General features: G+C 46.5%; 1 protein-coding gene across 2 annotated transcripts in view; it reads right to left on the reverse strand.

Annotated features, from left to right (window-relative positions):
• tanc1b (tetratricopeptide repeat, ankyrin repeat and coiled-coil containing 1b) overlaps positions 1-20,515 on the reverse strand; it is a 73,862-nt gene that overhangs the window by 24,497 nt on the left and 28,850 nt on the right. For both annotated transcript variants that reach the window (XM_086123433.1, XM_086123432.1), the window contains exons 4-7: positions 17,677-17,781; positions 11,563-11,702; positions 8,697-8,886; positions 7,370-7,699 (exon numbers count right to left, since the gene is read on the reverse strand). In XM_086123433.1, coding sequence (XP_085979559.1) covers positions 7,370-7,699; positions 8,697-8,886; positions 11,563-11,702; positions 17,677-17,781 — 765 coding nt within the window. The remainder of the gene's footprint in view (positions 1-7,369; positions 7,700-8,696; positions 8,887-11,562; positions 11,703-17,676; positions 17,782-20,515) is intronic.

Below are 20,515 nucleotides of genomic sequence, written 5' to 3' on the forward strand. Positions count from 1 at the left end.
CGAGCGCGGAGGGAAATCTTGTCGAGCGAGCCGCAGAAATGTTGCAGATGACTGCTAAACAGCCCGATACCCTTCCCTCAGCACGTTGCGCGGAACAGACCGCACACCGTATGTAAATCAAACCACAATCGGTCCGATGCCAAACACGTCACACTGAGTCGTCATTCAAAAAGACCGTCAGGGTAAGACTCTAGGGAATGTACTGTAAGCATTATCGTTCCCAAATTAAATAGAAGGTCCGCATTCGGCAGGTGAGCAACATGGCAAGTCCGTCTCGGCGCACGGATGTACATGAATATCCCGAGGTCTGCCTCCTATTGGCTGCTCATTGTTGGATAAGGCAATCGCCATGGCGACACATGCTCAGTCCCGTTGAAGAGCAGAATTCAAACCAGCCGGGGCTCTCCTTTATCAGAGCCAGTTGAGAGAGACCACGACGTACACTCAACTCTGCTCACCGACAACAGAATACGAGAGCAAGTTGACATCAATACAACTTTGATGAAGAAAAGAAAAAACCTAAAAAAAAAAAAAAAAACAAAAGAAGACAAAGCCCACTGTGTTAAATTTTCACGCTTTTGTCTCATCATGTACAGCAGCTCCCAGTCATACCACTTGAACAAATGAAAGTGAGACTTACATCCGAAGCAGGAGTGCTGCAACCTTGAGGAAAACATCCCTTTTTTTTCCCCCCCCCTCATCGAGTAGGCCCCCGTACGCAAGTGGCGTGCAAGCTCCTTAGCTAAGTCTCTGGAGTGGGCTCCCAGTGGATGAGCTCACCGAGGCCACAAAAGCAATTGCTGTGCCCCAGTGCACCCCCCCATGAAGGCACACTGACAGCATTCAGCTGCTGAGTGGAAGGCTCGGCTGCCCTCGCTCTCTCACTCGCGGCCGCTAAATGAACGCGACGCTGTTGCAGAAGAGTGTCACCATGCCAGCATGCATGTATTGCACTTAGGTAGACTGCTTCACAGGCAATGCCGGAAGGCTGCGGCAGGGGATGGTTTGCGGGGTGCGCTGATGCGAGGGGGAATATAAAGAAATAAAACGAGAACTCTGGTTTTCAGTGTTTGATTTCAGTTTGAAAGTGGAGAATCAATCAATGGTCCTGGCAGGAGCCGATCGGGCAAAGGTTTAGAGCGAGGCTTATGAAAGAAGAGCGTGTGGGACAATTAGAAGGACACACAAGTTAAGAGTGCAAAGCAAGAACTCAGAACTACATTCTTTTTTTTTAACTATAGAGCAGTATTGTGATGGGATTCAAGGAAGCCACAAAGTTGATTAAAATTAATATCCAGCCCCGGGCAATGACTGCTGGTGATTACTGCATCTCTCTTCAATGCAGCGCTCGTGCGATTTTGAGTTCAAGCAATCTCCCTTATTCTCGCTAGGGTCAACGCGGATGTTGATTCCATTTCGAGCTTGAAGGCTCCGCTGTATTTTTGTGTCAACAGATGCGAGTTTGTAGTAATGCTCCTCTAATTGTTGTGTGGTGTGATTTTACTGGGGGGGGGGGGGGGGGTGTTCCGGTAGTTATAGTCGAGTACAGCTTGTGTAAGTCAACACAAAGATGACATTTCTTTTCCTTAGCTTTTTTTTCCCCCCTCTAATTGTCTTTTACATTTTGCTGGTTAAAAGAAGACATTTTCCCCACCACTGGATCAATAAAATGTCAGCAATGTTTTGCGCGTGTTGTCGATCCTCGCCAGTTATTAAACCACCGGGTGCCGTCAATCGGACTTAACTGGGCTCTACTGTGACAGTTGTTGGTCGACAAAGCGGCCCTTGAAGAGCCCGGCTGCAGCGTCATCCAGACACAAAGAATTCTTGGAAAGGACATTTCATCAGATGTGTCACTGTGACCTTTTTTGGGAGAGCCGGGAGTTTTATTTTGTGCCGTCTGTCTTTTTCTTGTCTCAGTCAATCCATGAAGTCCATGACAACAGCAATCCATCACAACACGCCGACGATAAAGGCCACCGTCTTTAAACAAGGTGACACCGTTTGAAATGACAAATTTCGCGGTCCAAGCCAAATTAAAATACTTGAGTCATACTTCGGCAGCTCGGGTCGATTACGGCGCAATGTCCTTAAATACGTCACATTATCAGTCCTAATAAAACCCATATGTGAGCTGGGTAATCAAACGTTAATACAGATGTCCCGCATCTAAAAGCTTATAAAGTATTCATGGCCTTGCTTGTCAATGATGAGCAGGCAAAGAGATGATGCAGCCTGGAAAAAAAAAAAAAGATTGTAGCTTGACATATACAAGAGAGAAAAGAGTAGACTTTGGAAAGGAAATAAAAGCAAAAACGGAGTGAGCTCTACCTCATCCTGGGCAAGACTACAAAGCTGTCCTGAAACGCTGAACGCCACGGATGAACTGGAACACGTTTCCACAGCTACTCTGACCCCTTATACTCCATATACCGTATTTTCCACACTAAAAGGCGCACTGGATTATGAGGCGCACCTTCAATGAATGGCCTATTTTGTCATTTTTTTCATATATTGGACGCACCGCATTATAAGACGCAATCTACAATGCATCCACTAGCTGGAGCTACGCTCAAGGAAAGTGCCAACAGAACGATCAGATGTCAGTAAAACTTATTGAATAAAGCAGCGACACAGTTCACTTAACCAACTGCAAGTTATAACGTTGACTCGTTAACGTTGAACTCTCTTGCCGCTGCTCTATTTCCGTGTTCAACTGCGTAAACTGATCGCCTTAAGTTTGACCTCTGCGTTGTAAGCATGTCTCTAGCAAGGAGCCATTTTGGGGGTCGACATATTACCGTAATGACCATACACAAGGCGCATCGGATTTTAAGGCCCGCTCTGAGCATATAAGAAAATGGAAGGCTTTTAGGTGCGCCTTTTAGCACGGAAAATACGGTACCTCAAGTGCAAATACTTCAATATGGGATTCCAGTGGCAAAAAAAACCCCAAACCAAAACAATGTCCTTGTCTCTATAATCCCTTTAAAAAAAGGCTTCAGTCAAATATGTAATTCAAAGTACCTACAGTATAATTAGGAGAATGGTCAGGAGAGGATTTTGGACAGGAAATTCGACCAGCAATGTAAAAACAGACAGCTATTTTTGATTTTATTTTCTTTTTTAGACTGACCAGTATTGATTGGACTTCAGCAACCACTGAAAATGAGAAGCACCTGTGCGACCAGCTATAAACAAAACAGCCCATATGTTGCTGATTAATAATGCAAATTATAATCTTCTGCGTGCCAGATTTGGTGCATGCAAATTTCGCACCCGCACGCGACTGAAGTTTCCTTCGGCAATCAATACCAGATAAATGCCGTTCGCAAAACTGCTCAGAAGGCGTCAGGAATATTTGGGACTTTGAGTTTGTTCCGTTCTACAGACGCAGCAGGACGACCATGGCTCCATTTGAGTGATCCAAGGCACCTTGTGTACAGATTTTATTATTTTTTTTAATAATAAGTCCTAGTTCAGTCTGTTCCCGTACCTTCAATCGTGAATCGCAACACTTTGGACCAATTTGAATATTCAAGAGCAACTCAAGATTGTCTGATTATGGAAAGTGGAGGTGTGAAACCTACTGTATGCATTTCCCCCAAGAGACCCCCCCCCTCCCCTCAACCACAGGAAATCCTATCATGCTGTTTTCTGTCTGATCAATGGTTGGTGTCGTCTTGTATTACGAGTAATGGTCTGAACCATTTACATGTTGGAACGGGGGGGGGGGGGGGGGAATAAACCCCTCAATGTTCGCTACCCGCTCTTGGCCCGATCTTCAAGATGCTGCAGGCCTCCATGTCAAAATGCCTGACCTCTTTCCAAACATAATCAACTTTCCAAGTTGGCTTCAAGTATTTATTGCAGGTCTTCTCAATTGCAACAAGTAATTTTTTTTTTTCACAACACACAAACCCGAGATTGCTCTTCTCAGACGGATAATCTAATCAAACGAACAGGTGCTGCCAGGCAGAAGGTGCGATATGAGGATTGAGAACCAAGACCACAGGTGCTGGCACTTATCTAGCGGAAATTAAAGTGTTTCATCACGCTCAGCGCGATCAACGATGATAAAAGTCCATAAAACTGTCGGCACAACTACAAAAATACTTATTTTTTTTTTTTTAACTCTCAAGAACAAGCAATTTATGGAAACGGTCGGCTTCCAAAGTTAAACTTGGGCTCATCATCCATGATGTCGTGAGCTCAGTAGGCATTTTATAGCTGAACTCAAGTATTTATTTCCACAGAAGGTTACCAGAGATGAAACGTGTTTTTCCTCTCCCGGACACTTACACCACACTTAAACAGACTTTTTTAAACACAAACACAAAGAAATTTGAACACACCAAAAACTAGGAAACCCCCCCCCCCCCCCCCCCCCCCCCCCCAAACAGCTTCAACTTTGCCGAACCAGTCCGCTGAGATTCCGTGCATGTTTACGTTAAGAACATCTTCGACAATAATTACAAATTTTTTCCCAACGGGAACTTAATGCGACCCCTAGTCACGGTGTAGAAATGAAGCCGTCTTCCCATGTCCTTGATTTCCTCCCAAAGGGCTTTGTCGCACGGCGTAAAATTTGAGGTGTGAATTGTGAAGGTACCCCAGAGGGCAATGCTGCATAACTATGACATCAGCTCATAAACTTTCAACGCACACGCACACACACAAAAAGAGACGACCCCCCCACCCCCCCGCCCACACACGTGTTCCTGGCCTGCTCACTTTACGAGCTTGTATGTGTCCGCGGCATTCTTATTAATGTCAAGAAGACATGCAAAAAGGTTCAGGACTCTGGAGACCACAAAAAAAAAAGTAGGTCAAGGACAACCTTATAATTGCAACATGGGCCCAGCTTGGAATGGTACGGGGATCAAATTGTACTGGAGGGGAAAAAAAAAAGTGTGCCCAAATGGTTTGCAGAATAAAAGCTCTGCAGCAGTGTTATTTTTATTTTTTTGTTGTCTTAACTTTTCAATGGTGCCTCAGGCGGTTTGCTATCTTATTAGCATTTGCAGGCAGTTCCTCGTGTGGATTAAGATGGCCAGTGTGATATTTTCTGGAACAGGGGTCCCAGAAAATGTCACTTACTTTCAGAATCAAACAATTATGCCATCTTCAACACAGAATAATAACTTCTCAGAGGGTGCCCAATGCTGCACTCCCCATTCTTTTGAGGCTAAGCTAAGCCACGACCGCCTGTGATGACTTGATCTCTACAGGCTCCAGACATTCATACGCGAGTTGGGGCTTTTTAAAAATGCGCTGGAAAAGCACATCAATCCCCAAGGTCAAACACAGTTAACAACAAGAAATGGAGACAAGCGGCAGGAGAGACCACTAGTGGAACTCCCGGACAAGCGCTTCGGCTCTCCTGGAATCGTTCAGATTTTCTAATGTCGGTGCTATATTTCCATTCCGAGTTCGCCGTGTGGGGCGCGCCGCTCAAAACATGCAAAGGACCCGTAGTGTGCGCGCGCTGCGCTGGCAACGACGCACTGTGCCAGACGGCAGCGAAGAAGCCAGGACTCTTGATATATGCTGACGATTATTGACCGTGACGGACGTTCGACGCAGGTCAAAAGTGTGGCTCCACTTCATTTAAAAAAAGAAATAAAAAAGACCAATCTTCTCCGTGCAACAGATGCGAAAAGATTAATATCGTGCAAAGGAGGTTGTACGTCAAATAGGATGAAACACCTCCATCCCAGAGTAGTGTTCCGTCTTTGACTCTCTGCGTCAAGCTTCCCGTGCTGCCTCCGACACCGGCTCCGAGTCCCCCCCCCCCCCCCCTTTCAATCCCACGGTACCTTCATGACACCCACTGCACCGCAGTCCCAATCTGGAAAGTCAACCAATAAAATGTTTTATCCTCACATTGAGCCAACAACAGTGGGTAAAGCACTAAAGCAAATGCCGGGCTAATATTCAGCCGATAGCGTACACCGCATATACATACTGCGTGCCTTTTTAGACTCGTTTAGATATACTTTTCCTTGTGTGGAATCATTAGCAATGAGGTCACTAACGCAATAATGAGAGAGCTTATCTAATACCAGATCCTGAGCTAATGTAATGGTGACAACATGTTTTATGTTTGCGGGGCCGTGGTGCGAAGCCTAATCCTCCAAGTACGCACCCCCGACCGTGGATTAATTGGCCAATAAATTACGACCATACCGGTATGCAATTGAGAAATCTAATATAATTACACAAATCAATGATGTCTGCTGTGTTGCTCTCACGTGCGATGGCTGAAGCAGCGCCATTATGTCCGAGGACCCGGCTGCGTGGTGGCGGAATCAACGAACAACATACCCCTTTACGGTCAGATCCGGCTTTGTCTTATTTATGTGTTCACGCATCATCCACACCAAGTGAGCGTACGTTCTCGACTGCAGGAGACACTATCTGTCCAGAATGTTCACACGTGCTGCCTGAAAAGGCAAATGGGATCCTTTGTCTTCGCAAAACCTGTTGTTGAGTTCAACTGGACCAGCTGCTCCTTTGGACTGCGTTGGACGAGTACTTCTTTTGATTTGCACGCTTGGTTAGCCCGTTAACTCATTCAGTACCAGCCAATTCTGGACCAAGTCTGAAAAGACGTTTAAAAACGTCTTTGGGAGTGAATGAGTTAATAGGCTTTAAATAGCACGCTATAAACTGTGGTGGTGTATTCCCCTGAGGTTCTATCAAATACAGCTCTCGTGGATAATTCAAGCTCATTAAAAAAATAAATACAAATAATCGGAACCGAAAATCGCCCAAATTGAAACGTCGCCCAACGCTACTGGTGTCTGAAGAAAGGTGAGGGCGAGGGGCAACTGGGCTAGCAAGGAATATCAACTGTCACAGCCGTGTCGATGCGGAGCACTCGGCCATAAAACGGATGTTCCGAGGCAGGAATGCAGAACAGCTCAGTCACACGGCGGCTCGCAATTCACACAACAGATGTATATTCCTGATACCGCGCCACCGGCCGATACCGGAGCCTCCTCATGGACTTAACATCTGCGCGTCTGCTTTTTCTGTCCCGTCGCGTTTGCTGACCTAAGAAGATCCAACATACTTCCGTTCCAGCCGCTTGTCATATCGCAGCTACACTTGAACGCACCCGTGAGACAAATGCGGCTTTGGTGCCAACATGAGCGAGGTTATGAGGCTACTGGGTCTCATGTAGTCCGGATTGTTTTAACTAAGCAGTATGGTTCAATTTTGGGCATGTCTATTACGCAGTAAGCCACCTCATCGATCGATATGGATTGGTCTGGATTTCGAATCGCGCACCTTCGGCGTTGTGCTGCAACGTGCGGGGCGGCACTGGGGCCAACTGGAGGAAACGCAGCCGCGAAAGATTTACCTGCTACAGAGTTGGGCCTGGGCATCATCAGAAGAGAGGATGTTTGTTGAGTGTATTGATTTGGTCCCTCAGAAGCGTGGCACAAAGGTTGCGCAGGTCCGACTGCGGCCGCCGCCGACAGGCCGCCGTGCTGCTGCTCCGTCCTGGCCGCGTTATCGGCCGGCGAGGCCGAAGCGCCGCCGGAGTCTTCCTCCTCCACAGGAGAGCAGGTGTCAGCCCGCATCGTCTGCGCCAAGCCATGGCGAGCGCTGCCTCTCAGGCTGCCGTCCTTGCTCCACTCCAGGCTGGAGCCGCTGCGGTCGTCATTCTCCGAGGAACTGGTGATGGTGGCTAGCATCAGGTAGACGGAGAGAAGAATTTGTGGACACGTGTAATGTGGTGATTTTATGTTAACACGGTCAAAAATTTCATTTCCAAAACAAATTTGGGATTTTGAACAAATGGTCATTTTCCTATGTGGGCGGCGGCTGCATTGCTGGGTCTGGAAAGCCGCCGCCATATCACTCCACTCCCCGCCGGCTCATCAGCTCCAGTTGACGCCCGCTCTTGTGCTTTGATTCCACATTCCAAAGTATACAACATCAAACCGGTAACATTTCTTCCGCTCTCGTTACGTTGTTCGGAAATGTCATAAAAATCCGCCCAGATGATTTCACGAAAACCAAAGATGTTCCATGCACACAAACTATCAATGTTAGCCGACAGCATGTCTCCCTCCTCCTGGCCAGTTGCCACGACTGGTGTGCATTATATGGCAGCCCCCATAAATTATTTATCAGCCTTGCTATGAATTGCTCAGGGAGAGACAGGATGACAGACTCATGCTAATTGTGCTCTTTGAAGACTGTAAGACGCTGCAGTATTGAAAAGCCAAACTGTTGTGTTATGTCGTACAGCTTTGGGCTCTCTATTTGTTTGCTCTGCCGGACCATCATCCGCTTTGTGCGCCGAGCTTAGTGAGGTGGGCAGCGGGCATCCCAGTCACGCGGTCCTAAAGTTTGCAAGTGATTTCTCCGCCTTAATATTCGACACGGAGTTTCAAAATCGATGAAACATCAAGAGAGGAAACAGAAAGCAGACTGATAAACACAATTAGCATTTCTGCGGATAGCAATGCGCTGCAAAAAAAAGAGTGAAAGGGCAACCAACTGACTGACATGATTATTTCGGCCGGCAAGACATTTTTCTCATTGTTTACCGCTCAAATGTCCCGCCCCCCCCCCCCTCCCTCCCCAAGTCTGTCTTCTGACAGAGTTTCGTGCATTTTCTGTCTCTCAGAGTCAAATACCGTACAGCCCCAAGATGAATCAAAAGGAGCTTCTCGTACCTATGATTCCGCTGTCCTTACTCTCCAGCGTGGAGCTCGGGCTGGTGATGGTCCCGCACGGGCTGGCGCGGCTGAGCGGGGGCCGGCCGGCCGTGCTGTTGAGTGTGGAACACGGGCTGTCGGTGCAAGGTGACGCGGTGCTGCTGGTCAGTGTGGAGCAGGGGCTGATACCCTGGTTTGGCACAGGACACTGCGGAGGAGAAAAAAGTTGAGGGTTTGAACCGGGAGCACGCCTTCAGCAAATTCACTTAGCGGGTATTGTATCAGCGAAGACGGCTCACTGTGAATTAGATGTGGATCAAGGTGGCACCGAGTGTTAACAGTCATCACCCAAATGTGTTTTCTGACTCAAGGCAAGGAGGTGGAGATGTGAGAGGGGAAAAACGAACTTAAAAAAAAAAACCTTAGCATGCAGCTTTGAGACACAGCTAACCCATAACTAATACTTGTGGTGACTGAGCATATGCAGCATGAGGCAGCACATAATTTGGTGCAGAAGAAAATGAACAGAGCCAGCACTTGCATATGGAGGGATGAGACATGAAAAAGTCCTGTTAAAAGCAATACAGCTGTTCGAGAGAAAAATTGCTCGGTGCTTTTTTCTGATAAAAGCGCACAAGGAAGCTTTTAGGTGTGTAATAACGCAGTGAAGTCGTAATCGCAGTCAATGTTTGTATGACAAACAACGTCGAAAAAAAAATCCTTCACATTTTCATCGACGCGGAAGAAAGAGTGAACCTTTTTGGGCCCATATGGAGGTATGTTTTACCGCCACACAAAACGTCGAACGCGATCCAAGTAAAGGTTTGGACATGACAGAACATCGCTTGAGCAGATACAAATGCAATCCGCCCCCCCTCCCTTCGCTACCCGGCAAGTTCCTCTGGTGGGATACAAAAATATAAAAACCAATCACCGTTTTGGTGAATCATTCCACAGCTGCTAAAACCTCCGCTAATAAGCGCTGTCAGTCAAAACTCAATTTGAAAGCTAAATTGAAGACATGATGAGTGGCGAATGATAATAACGGTGAATAATGAAGTTCATTACCGATTGAGATCATGCGAGAGCACGCAAACGCTCGACAAAAGGATGACACACTTGGCACCGCACTTGGGTGAAGCAAAATGCGGCCGGAGAGAACTTGGTGTGTTTTGAAAAATATCTGCTTTGTAGTCCAAATGGCACGTTGCCCGGACCGCTGTGCGTGTGTGTGACAGCCATACAGCAGCTGCATGACAAGCATAACAATCCGAATCTGTGCGGGTTATCCAGTCCAGCCCGTTGCCTTTGACAAGTATTCTCAATCGACACAAAACACTGCACGCTTGGGAAGAGCGTCCTCCTCGCCACAAACACATTTTTGAACTGCGCGACATTCCGCAGCCATCCGTCCATTTTCAACGGGGCTGGTCCAGTCGAAAATGGCACTCCACGACATGGATCGCTCAACCTTAGCAGAAAGAATTTCTGGGTAGCTTCCGTATCTTAGCTCGACGGTTCTCACACCTCTCGGACGAAGCGCCGTCTGAAAAAAAAATCCAAAGCTCTCCAAATACCACCATCGTGACCGAGATTAAAATACAGTAGCGCAGTAGGCCGAGGTATTCATTCAAAAGACAACGTATATTTAGTTTTATTGATGCCGATGTTGCATTATGGGGTTTGAAAAGTAATTCATTATTTTGTGGATTTTAAAAAAGCGTGTAGTCGATACAAGACTACACCTTCAAATGACATGTCACAAACAATAACTACTGTATTATATTTCCACAGCTACTGCTGTACATCAAACATTTAAACTTTGATTTTTCAAACCTGTTGTGACCTGTTGACCGATCAAACAAGTTCCAACAAATAGCATTTTAAAGGGTGGATGGCACTCAACCTCAAACAATGCAAAACGCCATAGCCCTTGTGTCACATTATACTGCTGTAAGCAACAGAAATTAGTACACAAATAATATCACGACAATCACAGGCATGTATTCTTTATCCTCCGTGAAGAATGACTGATATTCATGCAGCTTACTGAGGAGTGACTGTCTCCATGTATATATGGATTCTTTCTATTCAATTCATTGATGTCACGACTCCAAAAACGTCGTCTTCCCAAAAACGGAAGTACATTATGACAGAAACCTTTTTGGGAGGCCGTAACAAATGAAATCAAGTCGGCTCTTCGCTTGACCCGTTCAAAAGTTTCTGACACAATGCTCTCGTCGGGTTTTTATAGTTCACCGCGGAGAATCTGAGAACCCACGGTTTTTGCCCAAAAACATACCCTGGGCCACCCGGATCTAGTGTCAACATGCGTAAAGTCGATACACGACTTTCCTGCTTCAAACATTACATCTGTACTGTCGATGAAGACACCAAAGAGGGAATATCGTGCTGGCCTTTGCTTCTCACGCGATTCTTTATTAGCAGAGCCAAACAAACTGAAGCTCATGACCACCAGCGTAAACTCTATTTCTGGACGCGGGCTCAGACACTGTTGTTGCATACTCAAGAGCCCCCGGGACAGCACTCAAGTTACTGACACACACGGAACACTAAAAAGCTGGTACCGAAATAAAGCTCAATGCAGCGAGCTCAAACATTTGTTTGCCAGAGCGGAGAAAAGTCAAGAGGAGGCACTTACATTCCCATCCAAAGATAACATACAGCGAGGTTTAAAAGGAATGAAGCGGCGAGAAAATGACAAAAATCCTCTGAAACCACTGTCACAAGTCCTCTCGGCTCTTCTGTCACCTTCTTTCTCACTCGCTCTCCGTCCGTCAGTCTATCTATCCCCCTGCGCTGCAGCGATGGACGCCGCCGCGGCTCGAACTAGCGGGGAGGAGTTGGGAGACGGATGGAATACCTTCTTTTCATTCTTGTCATCCATAGGTATGCGCGCCGAACCGGGGATGCCTTCTCCCAGTAAGAAGCCCAGCCTTGTCATCAGTTCCTGGGTGGCGGGGGAGGAGGAGGAGGAACTTGGCTGTTTCTCCACTTGCCGCTCTAGAGGACGAGAGAGAGAGAAAGAGAGAGAGAGAGAGAGAGAGGGACTCAATGTTAGTACCACTCCCACCGGGGCACTCTACCTGCCACGCTTCCCCGAGTGCCGGTGCCAAATGCTGTGCTCTGCACCATCCAGCTGCTGCGCACACCGCCGAGAGGGAGTGCGAGCACCCAAGTCTGCGCGTGTGACGGTTAACTGGGTTAACTTTCCAAGGCTTTCTGCGTGTTTCCCGCGCTCGCACGTTGAACCTCTGAATCTCAATGAGTGTGACGTCAATTTGCAGCAAATTGATTCTGCGCGCGTGTTTTCGTCCCCCCCCCCCCACCTCCCCCTTGCTACTTCAAACTATTTGACCCAATCATAAGAGTTTCAAAACCACCATGATGGTCCACCAAATGCATTTCCAAAATCGGGTTTGCCTCCGACCTCCACAAGTCCCACCCCAGAACTGTGAGGCAGAGTGAGCCGGTCTAATACTGATATGCGAAAAACAAAACCCGTCTCTTTAACTTTCATGACGAATGCAGTCATCTACGGGGGGGGGGGGGGGGGGGGGGGGGGGGGGGGGAGTATATATTCCTTACTGTCGCTTGTAAGATTCAGGCAGGACGCCAATGCAAATAAGTCATCATGTACGTCCGCGGCACAGTATCTGCCGCTCAAATACGGAATATGAAAGACAAATCAGACAGAAGAACAGACGGGAGGGGAGAGACGAAGGCAGACGCCCAAAGTACACAAGCTTATTACGCTGCTCTCCATCATCAACTCTCCCATCTTTCTCCCCTTCATTTGTTCCTCCCTTCTTCAACCCTCCTTTCGCCGCCTTCTTCCTCTTGAAGATGCCGCTGGCAGTGAATCTGATTAAATGCGAGCCTGTCCAGTGGCAGAGTAGTCAAAGAAAATTCCATCAATTAAAAAGCCATTCAGCCTGAGATTTACACTTGCGACGCCGTCACGAAAACGCCCTTGGATAGAAGAGCTTTTCTTGAATTGCCAAACTGTTGATGTTCAATAACTCGTCAGCTTGTTAAAGTAGATGGTTCTTGAAACTTGAAAGACTAAAAGTGAGAGCAAAAACTACGCATTTTGAAACATGTGAATGGTCTCGGCTCCGGGCGGATAAGTAAGCAAAAATTAAATTGCATTTAAGTACGAGTACTGTTCCTGTGGAATAATATGATCAGGCCTCGAGTTTGACACCAGTGCGCTGTAGGGCCAACCGCTGGAGCATAACCGTTCGCGCTACCGTTGCTCTAGAAACAAAAGTGTCGAGGGCCGAGGCCTTGCAAATCTATCCGATGAATGTACGGGTGCAATAAAAGCGACCATCAGCGGCAGTCATGAAAGCGATGCTGCGCTCCTCAACGAGCGCAGAGGAAGTCTTCGCGTCTCCTGATGGATTCTGTTCAGCAGAATGACGGCACGAGCTTTATGCGCAAACCCATAAAGGAGCACACTTGGGCTGGGATGGCGCTACCTTCCAGAAAATGGATTCGCGCTCAACCGTTCCCCAAGTTTAATGAAACATCAGCCCTTGTACGATTGCCTCGAAAGGCTCTAATTAACTCCTCTCGTCTTGATGAGTCCCGGTTATTAACTGACCTCCGTGCGAGTGCCCGCATGGCCACGTTTGGGCGCATTCAGCACATTTCCAGCTCTCCTGTTCTGCCTTGCCACAATGAAAGGTAGAGATTTGGCAATAAAAGTTGAATCAAACGTGAATTTAGTGGATATGGAGGCCATCTCTCACATTTATGGCGCTTGCGCAATAGAATACAGCCCGGAAGATGATTGTCTGGACTGGTCGAACGACATATCTATAATCTAATTCAGCCGTATAGATGCTGGCATTCCTTAAGGGGGAGGAGGAACAACCCAAACAAGGAATGGCTTCAGTTTTCTAGTAAATATAAGGAAGGTGGTAGAGAGAGAGAGAGAAAAAAAAACAAGCATGGTTTACGAGCAGGTGTGAAATAGCCGTCTTGCGGTGCAATGACGGAAGAATGAAGAAGGATGGAGGATAAGAAGGGAGGCAAGCGGGGAATACACAAGCTCCTAAGAGCTGTCTCGGGCCTTCTCCCTGCTGAGAACGCAATCCAGCCGGCGCTCATTAGCAGCCGGAGCTTCACAAGCGCAAGAGTGGGGCCGCTTTAATGAAGCCTCGATGAGAACATGCATCCTGCCTCCTCGTTTCAGTTTTAAAGGTACCAGGTGATGAGCCCCCTGAAACCATTATTGCAAAACTCGCACGTTAGGGAAAAAAAAAATGTCTGACGAGCCTAGACTGGGCGAGACTAGCCTGCAAAAATGGTGGCCAGTGACACCAGAAGTAGATGTTGAGACCTGATGCTCCAGCCAGGGAGGACTGTGGCCCAACTAGTATGGAATTTTTGAGGCTGATGTCAATTCCGATATTTGGCAAATAATCGTCTGATTAACTTAAAAAAAAAAAAAAAATTACAGGTAGAACACAAGACGGTTTTACTATACTTTGTCCTTAAGTATTTGTTTGCCTTGATTATAACGGAGACAAGAAATGGGTCGATTTGTTTCTGAATTGTCTTTATCTTATTTAGTCATCTGCTCATGTGTACATCAAATATGGATTTTTTTTAAAAAGGCAAAAATCGCCCACCCCGCCCCCCCCAAAAAAAAAAAATCGGCTGAATTCCCGAGTCCCCGAAAATGAACAGCAAAGATTAATGAACGTTCACCGAGTGAGAAAACACGCAGCCAAGCTATCAGACATGAATTAATATCAACAACTAACCTAAAAGGCCACGGCAAGACAGTGAATTATCACTACCCAAAAAAAGCCCAAAAAGAAATTACAGCCCATTCATCTACGCAGCTACAAATACACATAATTCATTCCAGAATGCTAGATGTGGCATCAAGGCTGATTATTAGTTCGAAGAAGCAACAATGAATGATGACTTGACAACTGTGCCGTCTTTTAGAAATGCTTTCCACAGCTGCCGCACAGGTTCATTCCCAAATAGACAAAGAAAATCCATCACTGTGAAGAAATGTCAAATAAGCGCGTGCACGTTGCCAGAACCCGGCATGATATTCGGTGGCCAAATCGGAACCGCGAGAATGTGCTGTCGATGGCCGCATTGACTCCCAGCATTCGCCATTCTCTAAGAAGCGGGTTAGACTAAAAAGCTTAGCAACAGTTGCCATAACGAACTCCACATCATGCGGCCCGGCGTCATGGGATCGAACACAAAGACGTGTTTCAAAAATTTTTTTTAAAAAAAATAAAAAATTTATGATAATGCTCTGTTTGTATTGACGCGGACAGAGATGCGGCAGCGGATAAAATCAACAGTGGAAGAGCTCATAGCTATGTATACAAGTACTCACATTTGAGTACTTGTATACATAGGGGTCTTTTGGAGAGCGTCTTGATTGACGGGACCTTACGCTCAAGAGTTGATTGATGGACACAGCGCTGCAGGAGCACAGCTGAAACCGTACGAGCTCACTTAACCGCCACTTACAAATCCACCTGTGTGGCCAAACGCGCGGACGTACGTTCGCACGAACGCAAATGCACTTGGAAGGCGCATGCCTAAAATTAAAAAGCACATCGACACGCATCCTCTGGAAACCCGATCCCCTCTCAAAGAAACGGCGGCGAGACATAACTCCACGCGTTTCTTTTCTCGGCCCTGGAAACTTGACCGGGATGAAGCGCAACAAAACAAATGCATTCAAACTCAACACGCAAGCTGTACGTGAGTGTCATCGGGAATAAAGAGAGATACACAATTGGACCTGACAGGAGGTCCTCATTGGATCTTTTCGTAATTTCTTCTTGACACGAGTCGGACAACCCAACAAATAGACGACATCATCGTCATTCATTTGAGGTCACCTTGACTGAAGGCTTTAGTGGGACGATATTACGACACTTCAGGACAATCTGCAGACCGGTGCGGAAATATATATTTCGAGAAAATGTGAGTGAACCTCACATAACTATGAGCTGTTATGAGTTGACTTAAAATACTAGATGTGGTCAAAAACATCGACAAATACAAGTCAATATGCACAATTTTTGTCCACAAATTAAAAAAAAGGGATCGCGCGCTCCTATCGCTGTGCGCAGATTGTCATATTACAGCTGTGCTCTTGCAGGTCGACATCATTAGCTTTTATATAGTTCCACATTTTGCATAGAGAGTAGCATGAGTTACCTTGTTGCTGTAATTTCCCAGCAGTAAACCACTTTTGTGAGGGGGGAGAGGGGGGGGGGGGGGTGGCGCTTATTTAACAACTGCAGGTGGCTCCTTTAATAGGACGCAGGTAGCGAGCTGACCTTTCTTCAGTTCTGTAACTTGCAGTCAGTCAGTAAAGCGGAACCTCAAAATTGCAACGCCCCGAGGGTTGAACAATTAGCAATGGAATTCCCGCCACATCGATGCTTGAAAATCTCAAACATACACTGCGTGCAAACTTCACACAACCATACAAAGTGAAGCTAAAACCTCCAAGAGAATAATAAAAAAGGGACAAAACTTTGTGCAACGACTTACCAAACTCCAATTAAATGTCTCCATATTTCCATGACATGAAAATCTGGAGCCGCGCAAAAGTTATCTCCCTGAAGGGTGCCAGCAAAACACCACGCAGCTGTCAGGAGGTAACATTAATCCAGCCTGCGCTATCTGCTGAAAGCCCACTCCGAGCCTAAACAATGCTGCGAACTGAGCTGAATGTCAAGACACCCCCCCCCCCTTGTGCTTTGCCATGTAACAGTCACTACTTTCTGTGAGTACGCGTCATGCGCAACCACTTTCTATGCTGCCTTGTGCTTTCTGATAACACTGCCTGCATCGTCGCAACAACCCGGAGTGGGACATGTGAGCCTCCTTTGGCGAAAATCACAACAAAGCATGGCTTCAAACGCACGTAGAGGAGGACGAAAAGACGGGCAGCAAAATTTGGTTGAAAAAAGGAGTGAAACTGTCATGTTGAAAGTGGGTGCCACAAAGAGAAGAAGTTGGACGCACGAGTGCAACCAGCGCAAAAAGTCGACAGCCCTTCCCACGTCGCTACTGAGCGAATGCTGTCGTTTCTGTTCCGCCACGTGGATATTTCATTATGTGGAGGGATTTTTGCTTTAAATGTTCAGTTTGGGATCATTCCACACTGAAAAAATTAAATAAAATATCGCAAAGCAGAACCTATACAACTGCACGTCACAGGCACCCACGTCACTCACCAGGCCAGGCCCTTCCTTTTAAAGCCACACACATTCAAAGTCACATACACAGGACTACACTATAGAACTTGGCAACCCAAAGTGGACAAAATAACACGCATATATTGTATTGGTGTCATGCATAATAAAGCTTCAATACATGTACAGTATGTATATAAAAAAAATCATAAAAATAAATATAGTCACTTTTTCATGAACTGACGTCACCACCACTAGAAACGAGGGACAACTTTATTTGTTTTGCAGTTGCCTAGAGGCGCACCGGCATCACGGTCCCACACTGTGCTCACCGTTGGCGCATCCGCCGTAACCCTAAAGGCTTACCTCACACAAAAATGTGGAAACAAAATGAGTTACCCAAGTCGTGCCATTAATGAGAGAACGCAGTGCTCGAGTGAGACAACGCATCCCCGCCGCACACTGGAAAATTGACTCCTCTGTAATACAAACAGGCGCTTTCAAATAAACACGGCGCCCTTGTGTTTGTTTAAGGGGTTGCATGATGGGACTGGGCTCAGACACGGACCACTCATGTAGGAACTGATACAGACCTTGCATTCATGGAGACTCATGACCCAGCGGCAATAAAGCTTTAAAAAAAAAAAAAAGCACATAGTTTCACTTTGGGGGCATATGTCATGATACGATGAGGATCCGAGTAAGCGCACTGTTGAATTTGTCTAATTCCTCAAGTAGAATGGAAACCAAAAGATAGATGAAAGACAAGCAAAACTCACCATTGCGGGTTGACTCCTTGTTGTCGCCCGCTTTCCTTAGCGCTGAAACAATGGCATCGGAAGGTACGCGAGGGCTCTCCACATACTTGGGCTTCCTGACTGGACCTGCAGCCGTGAACCAGAGAGACAGGGAAAGAAAGAGAGAGAGAGAGAGCGAGGGAGTGAACAAGAGGGCAGGAGGGAGAGGAAAAAGAAAAGCCAAGACGAGAGGCGTCAGAGAGAGAGAGAGAGAGAGAGAGGGAGAGAGAAGAGGGTTATTGCTGAATTAACATGTTCCAGATGGGATGAGAGGTGGTGGTGTCTCTGTTGGACTGTCTTGGCCATACTCTGGTGCTAACAAAAACTATCACACACACACACACACACACACACACACACACACACACACACACACACACACACACACACACACACACACACGCAGTGTCAATAGCAGCTTCGGTCTGTCTGACAAATCCAGAAATTGTCTGCGTGGCTAGAAACTCCCGGTAACAGTGCTAGCCAGCTCTGGGAATTTAACCGGCAACAGGAAACCACAGCAATTAGGCTCTTGGCAAACTTTTTTTTTTTTTGGGGGAGAGAAGAGATTAAACACACATGCACTGCTGGGGATGGGATGAACAACAAACAGTCTCACGCTTTTTTTCTTTCTTTGAGCTACCCTACAAAAAGCATGCCCTCCTATTGCTGTGAGGATTCATTTGAAGAGATTCAAGTGCAGGTGTTACGGGGCGGGTAAATCTGGCACAGTCGTACTGGGCTTTGATGCGTGTCATTAGCGTGCAGCTAAGGTCAAACGACTGCTCTGTTCTCTCGGCGAGTAACATGACAGAATTAGAAAATCCCGGACCGCCACAAACGCGAGCTCCACATTGAGATTGTCATCCAGGGCTCCATCCAGACTGCTCCTAAAATTTGAGATAAGGCCAATAAATTTTAAATGAGGGGCCACTGTTGTCGTTGTAAACATAGTTAGTCTGGATCTCTGGACTAATTGATCAATTAACTGTGATGGAATTGGTTAATGATTTTGTCTTCGGGCAATTAGGGCGAAATAGAGTGTGGTGTTTAGCTATGGCCATGAAACCTCAAGACAGCATTATGACTGGGGTTTACATCATCTCCCATTACATTAAAATTTATATTTATTCATGTTACGTTATTTTCCCCTTTGGTCAAAAAAAAAAAAAAGAAAAAAGTCACCATTCGTGTCTGCTTAGCACATTCACCTCACAGTTCGGAGGTTGAGGGTTTGAATCCGGGCGCTGGCTTTGCTGCGTGGAGTTTGGATGAATGGCAAAAAACACGAAATCGTTTAAACTCCAAATAATAGATGACTGTAATTGTGTTTAGATGCCTCAAAATGCCAGCAAAGCATTCGAACTGGAGGGGGACCAGAAACACCATGCATGGAGGACGTACACAATCATGTACCCGCGTCACATAAATTATTTAATTTAATTAATATTTAATAGTTATATTACTCAACACAAACAAAACAGCTTTCTGTGAAACTCATCAATAGTATTCGTTAGCATATGCGCCTAACCGGTATTCTGGCTTCCTCTGACTTTCCAAAGACATGTATCTTCAGTTAAAAACGGACATATCCATATGCGTCACCGTTAACGTGGACGCAGGATCGGCTTAGCGGCCAGTTCAGGGTGTGCCCAACCTCTCGCCCAAAGTTAGCTGAGATCCCATCTCAGCTAACTCCAGCTCACCCGCCACCCGAGTGAAGATAAGCAAAACGGAAAACGGATGGATGTTCGTGTTCCATTGCACTCTTTTAAATCCGACATTCTATCCATATGCTACGTCAAAGATTAGGCTAATTTGCCGAGTGGCGGCAAATATTTGTGAAGAGGAATGACGATGAGGTGTTTACACTGGCAGGAAACTCAGCAGGGGGGTGGGGGTGGGGGACTAAATTGCACACCATCAAAAGAGCAACTTTTGAGCAGCTGGCTCAACAGCCTTGTCCCGAGAGATGAACAACAATTAAACGGGAAAAAGAAATAACTCTGAAAGTAATTGAATGAAAATGTTCTTGTCACTGGAATGACTGTACTGTATATGGAACCCAGACGTAGCAGAGAGATAAGGCAGGGTGGTTGATGAGAGCCATTTCCTAATACCGCAACTAATACCACTTCCTCCTTTTGCAAAGAAGCATCCTTGGAATCAGATAAAACAAAAACCCTTGAACTAGAGCTGCAAGCACCCACAGAGGGGTTGTGGGGGGTGGGGGGGGGGGTGCGGTGGGGGTTGTGGACGTGACGAGAGACGGGGAGGCGATTGCCATGTGAGTTTGAAATGAAAGAGGCAAAAAAATAAATAAATAAAAAAGCAGAGAGCCGGCTAAGTTAGACTCACAGTGCCATCTATGGATGCGCCACATGAAACGCACGATGAGTTGCAGCATTCTCACAGCCCGAGGGAACTTTGGGAGCGAGAGCTGCTACTTACTATCTTGCTTGTTAGCGCACACGAGCTCCAGTCAGAACACAGAAACAAAGTTCAGCCGTTTGGAGCTAAAGGCGGCCTTCGTAATGGGCATCGTGTGGTGAACACAAAAACAGGCTTGACTTCACTTGGTTGGTTTGTATTCCAAAATGAAATAGTCCACTGCCACTCCAAACCTCAACCAATCTTCACCCACGGATGGTCAGGAACACTCTATTACCCAAGAGTCACAAAGTTCCAATTAGAGTGAGATCACATTAGGGGGGCAAAAAAAAAAACCTCGACATGTTTTGGGTGGATTTCATCAAGGCACAGCAGGGTGTATTGTTGGACTAATCGAAACCATATGTTTGAAGTTCACGTTCGGTTTACA

Source organism: Hippocampus guttulatus, chromosome 11 (assembly GCF_054856545.1).
Source record: "Hippocampus guttulatus isolate MCC_2025c chromosome 11, RoL_Hgut_1.0, whole genome shotgun sequence".
Taxonomy (NCBI): domain Eukaryota; kingdom Metazoa; phylum Chordata; class Actinopteri; order Syngnathiformes; family Syngnathidae; genus Hippocampus; species Hippocampus guttulatus.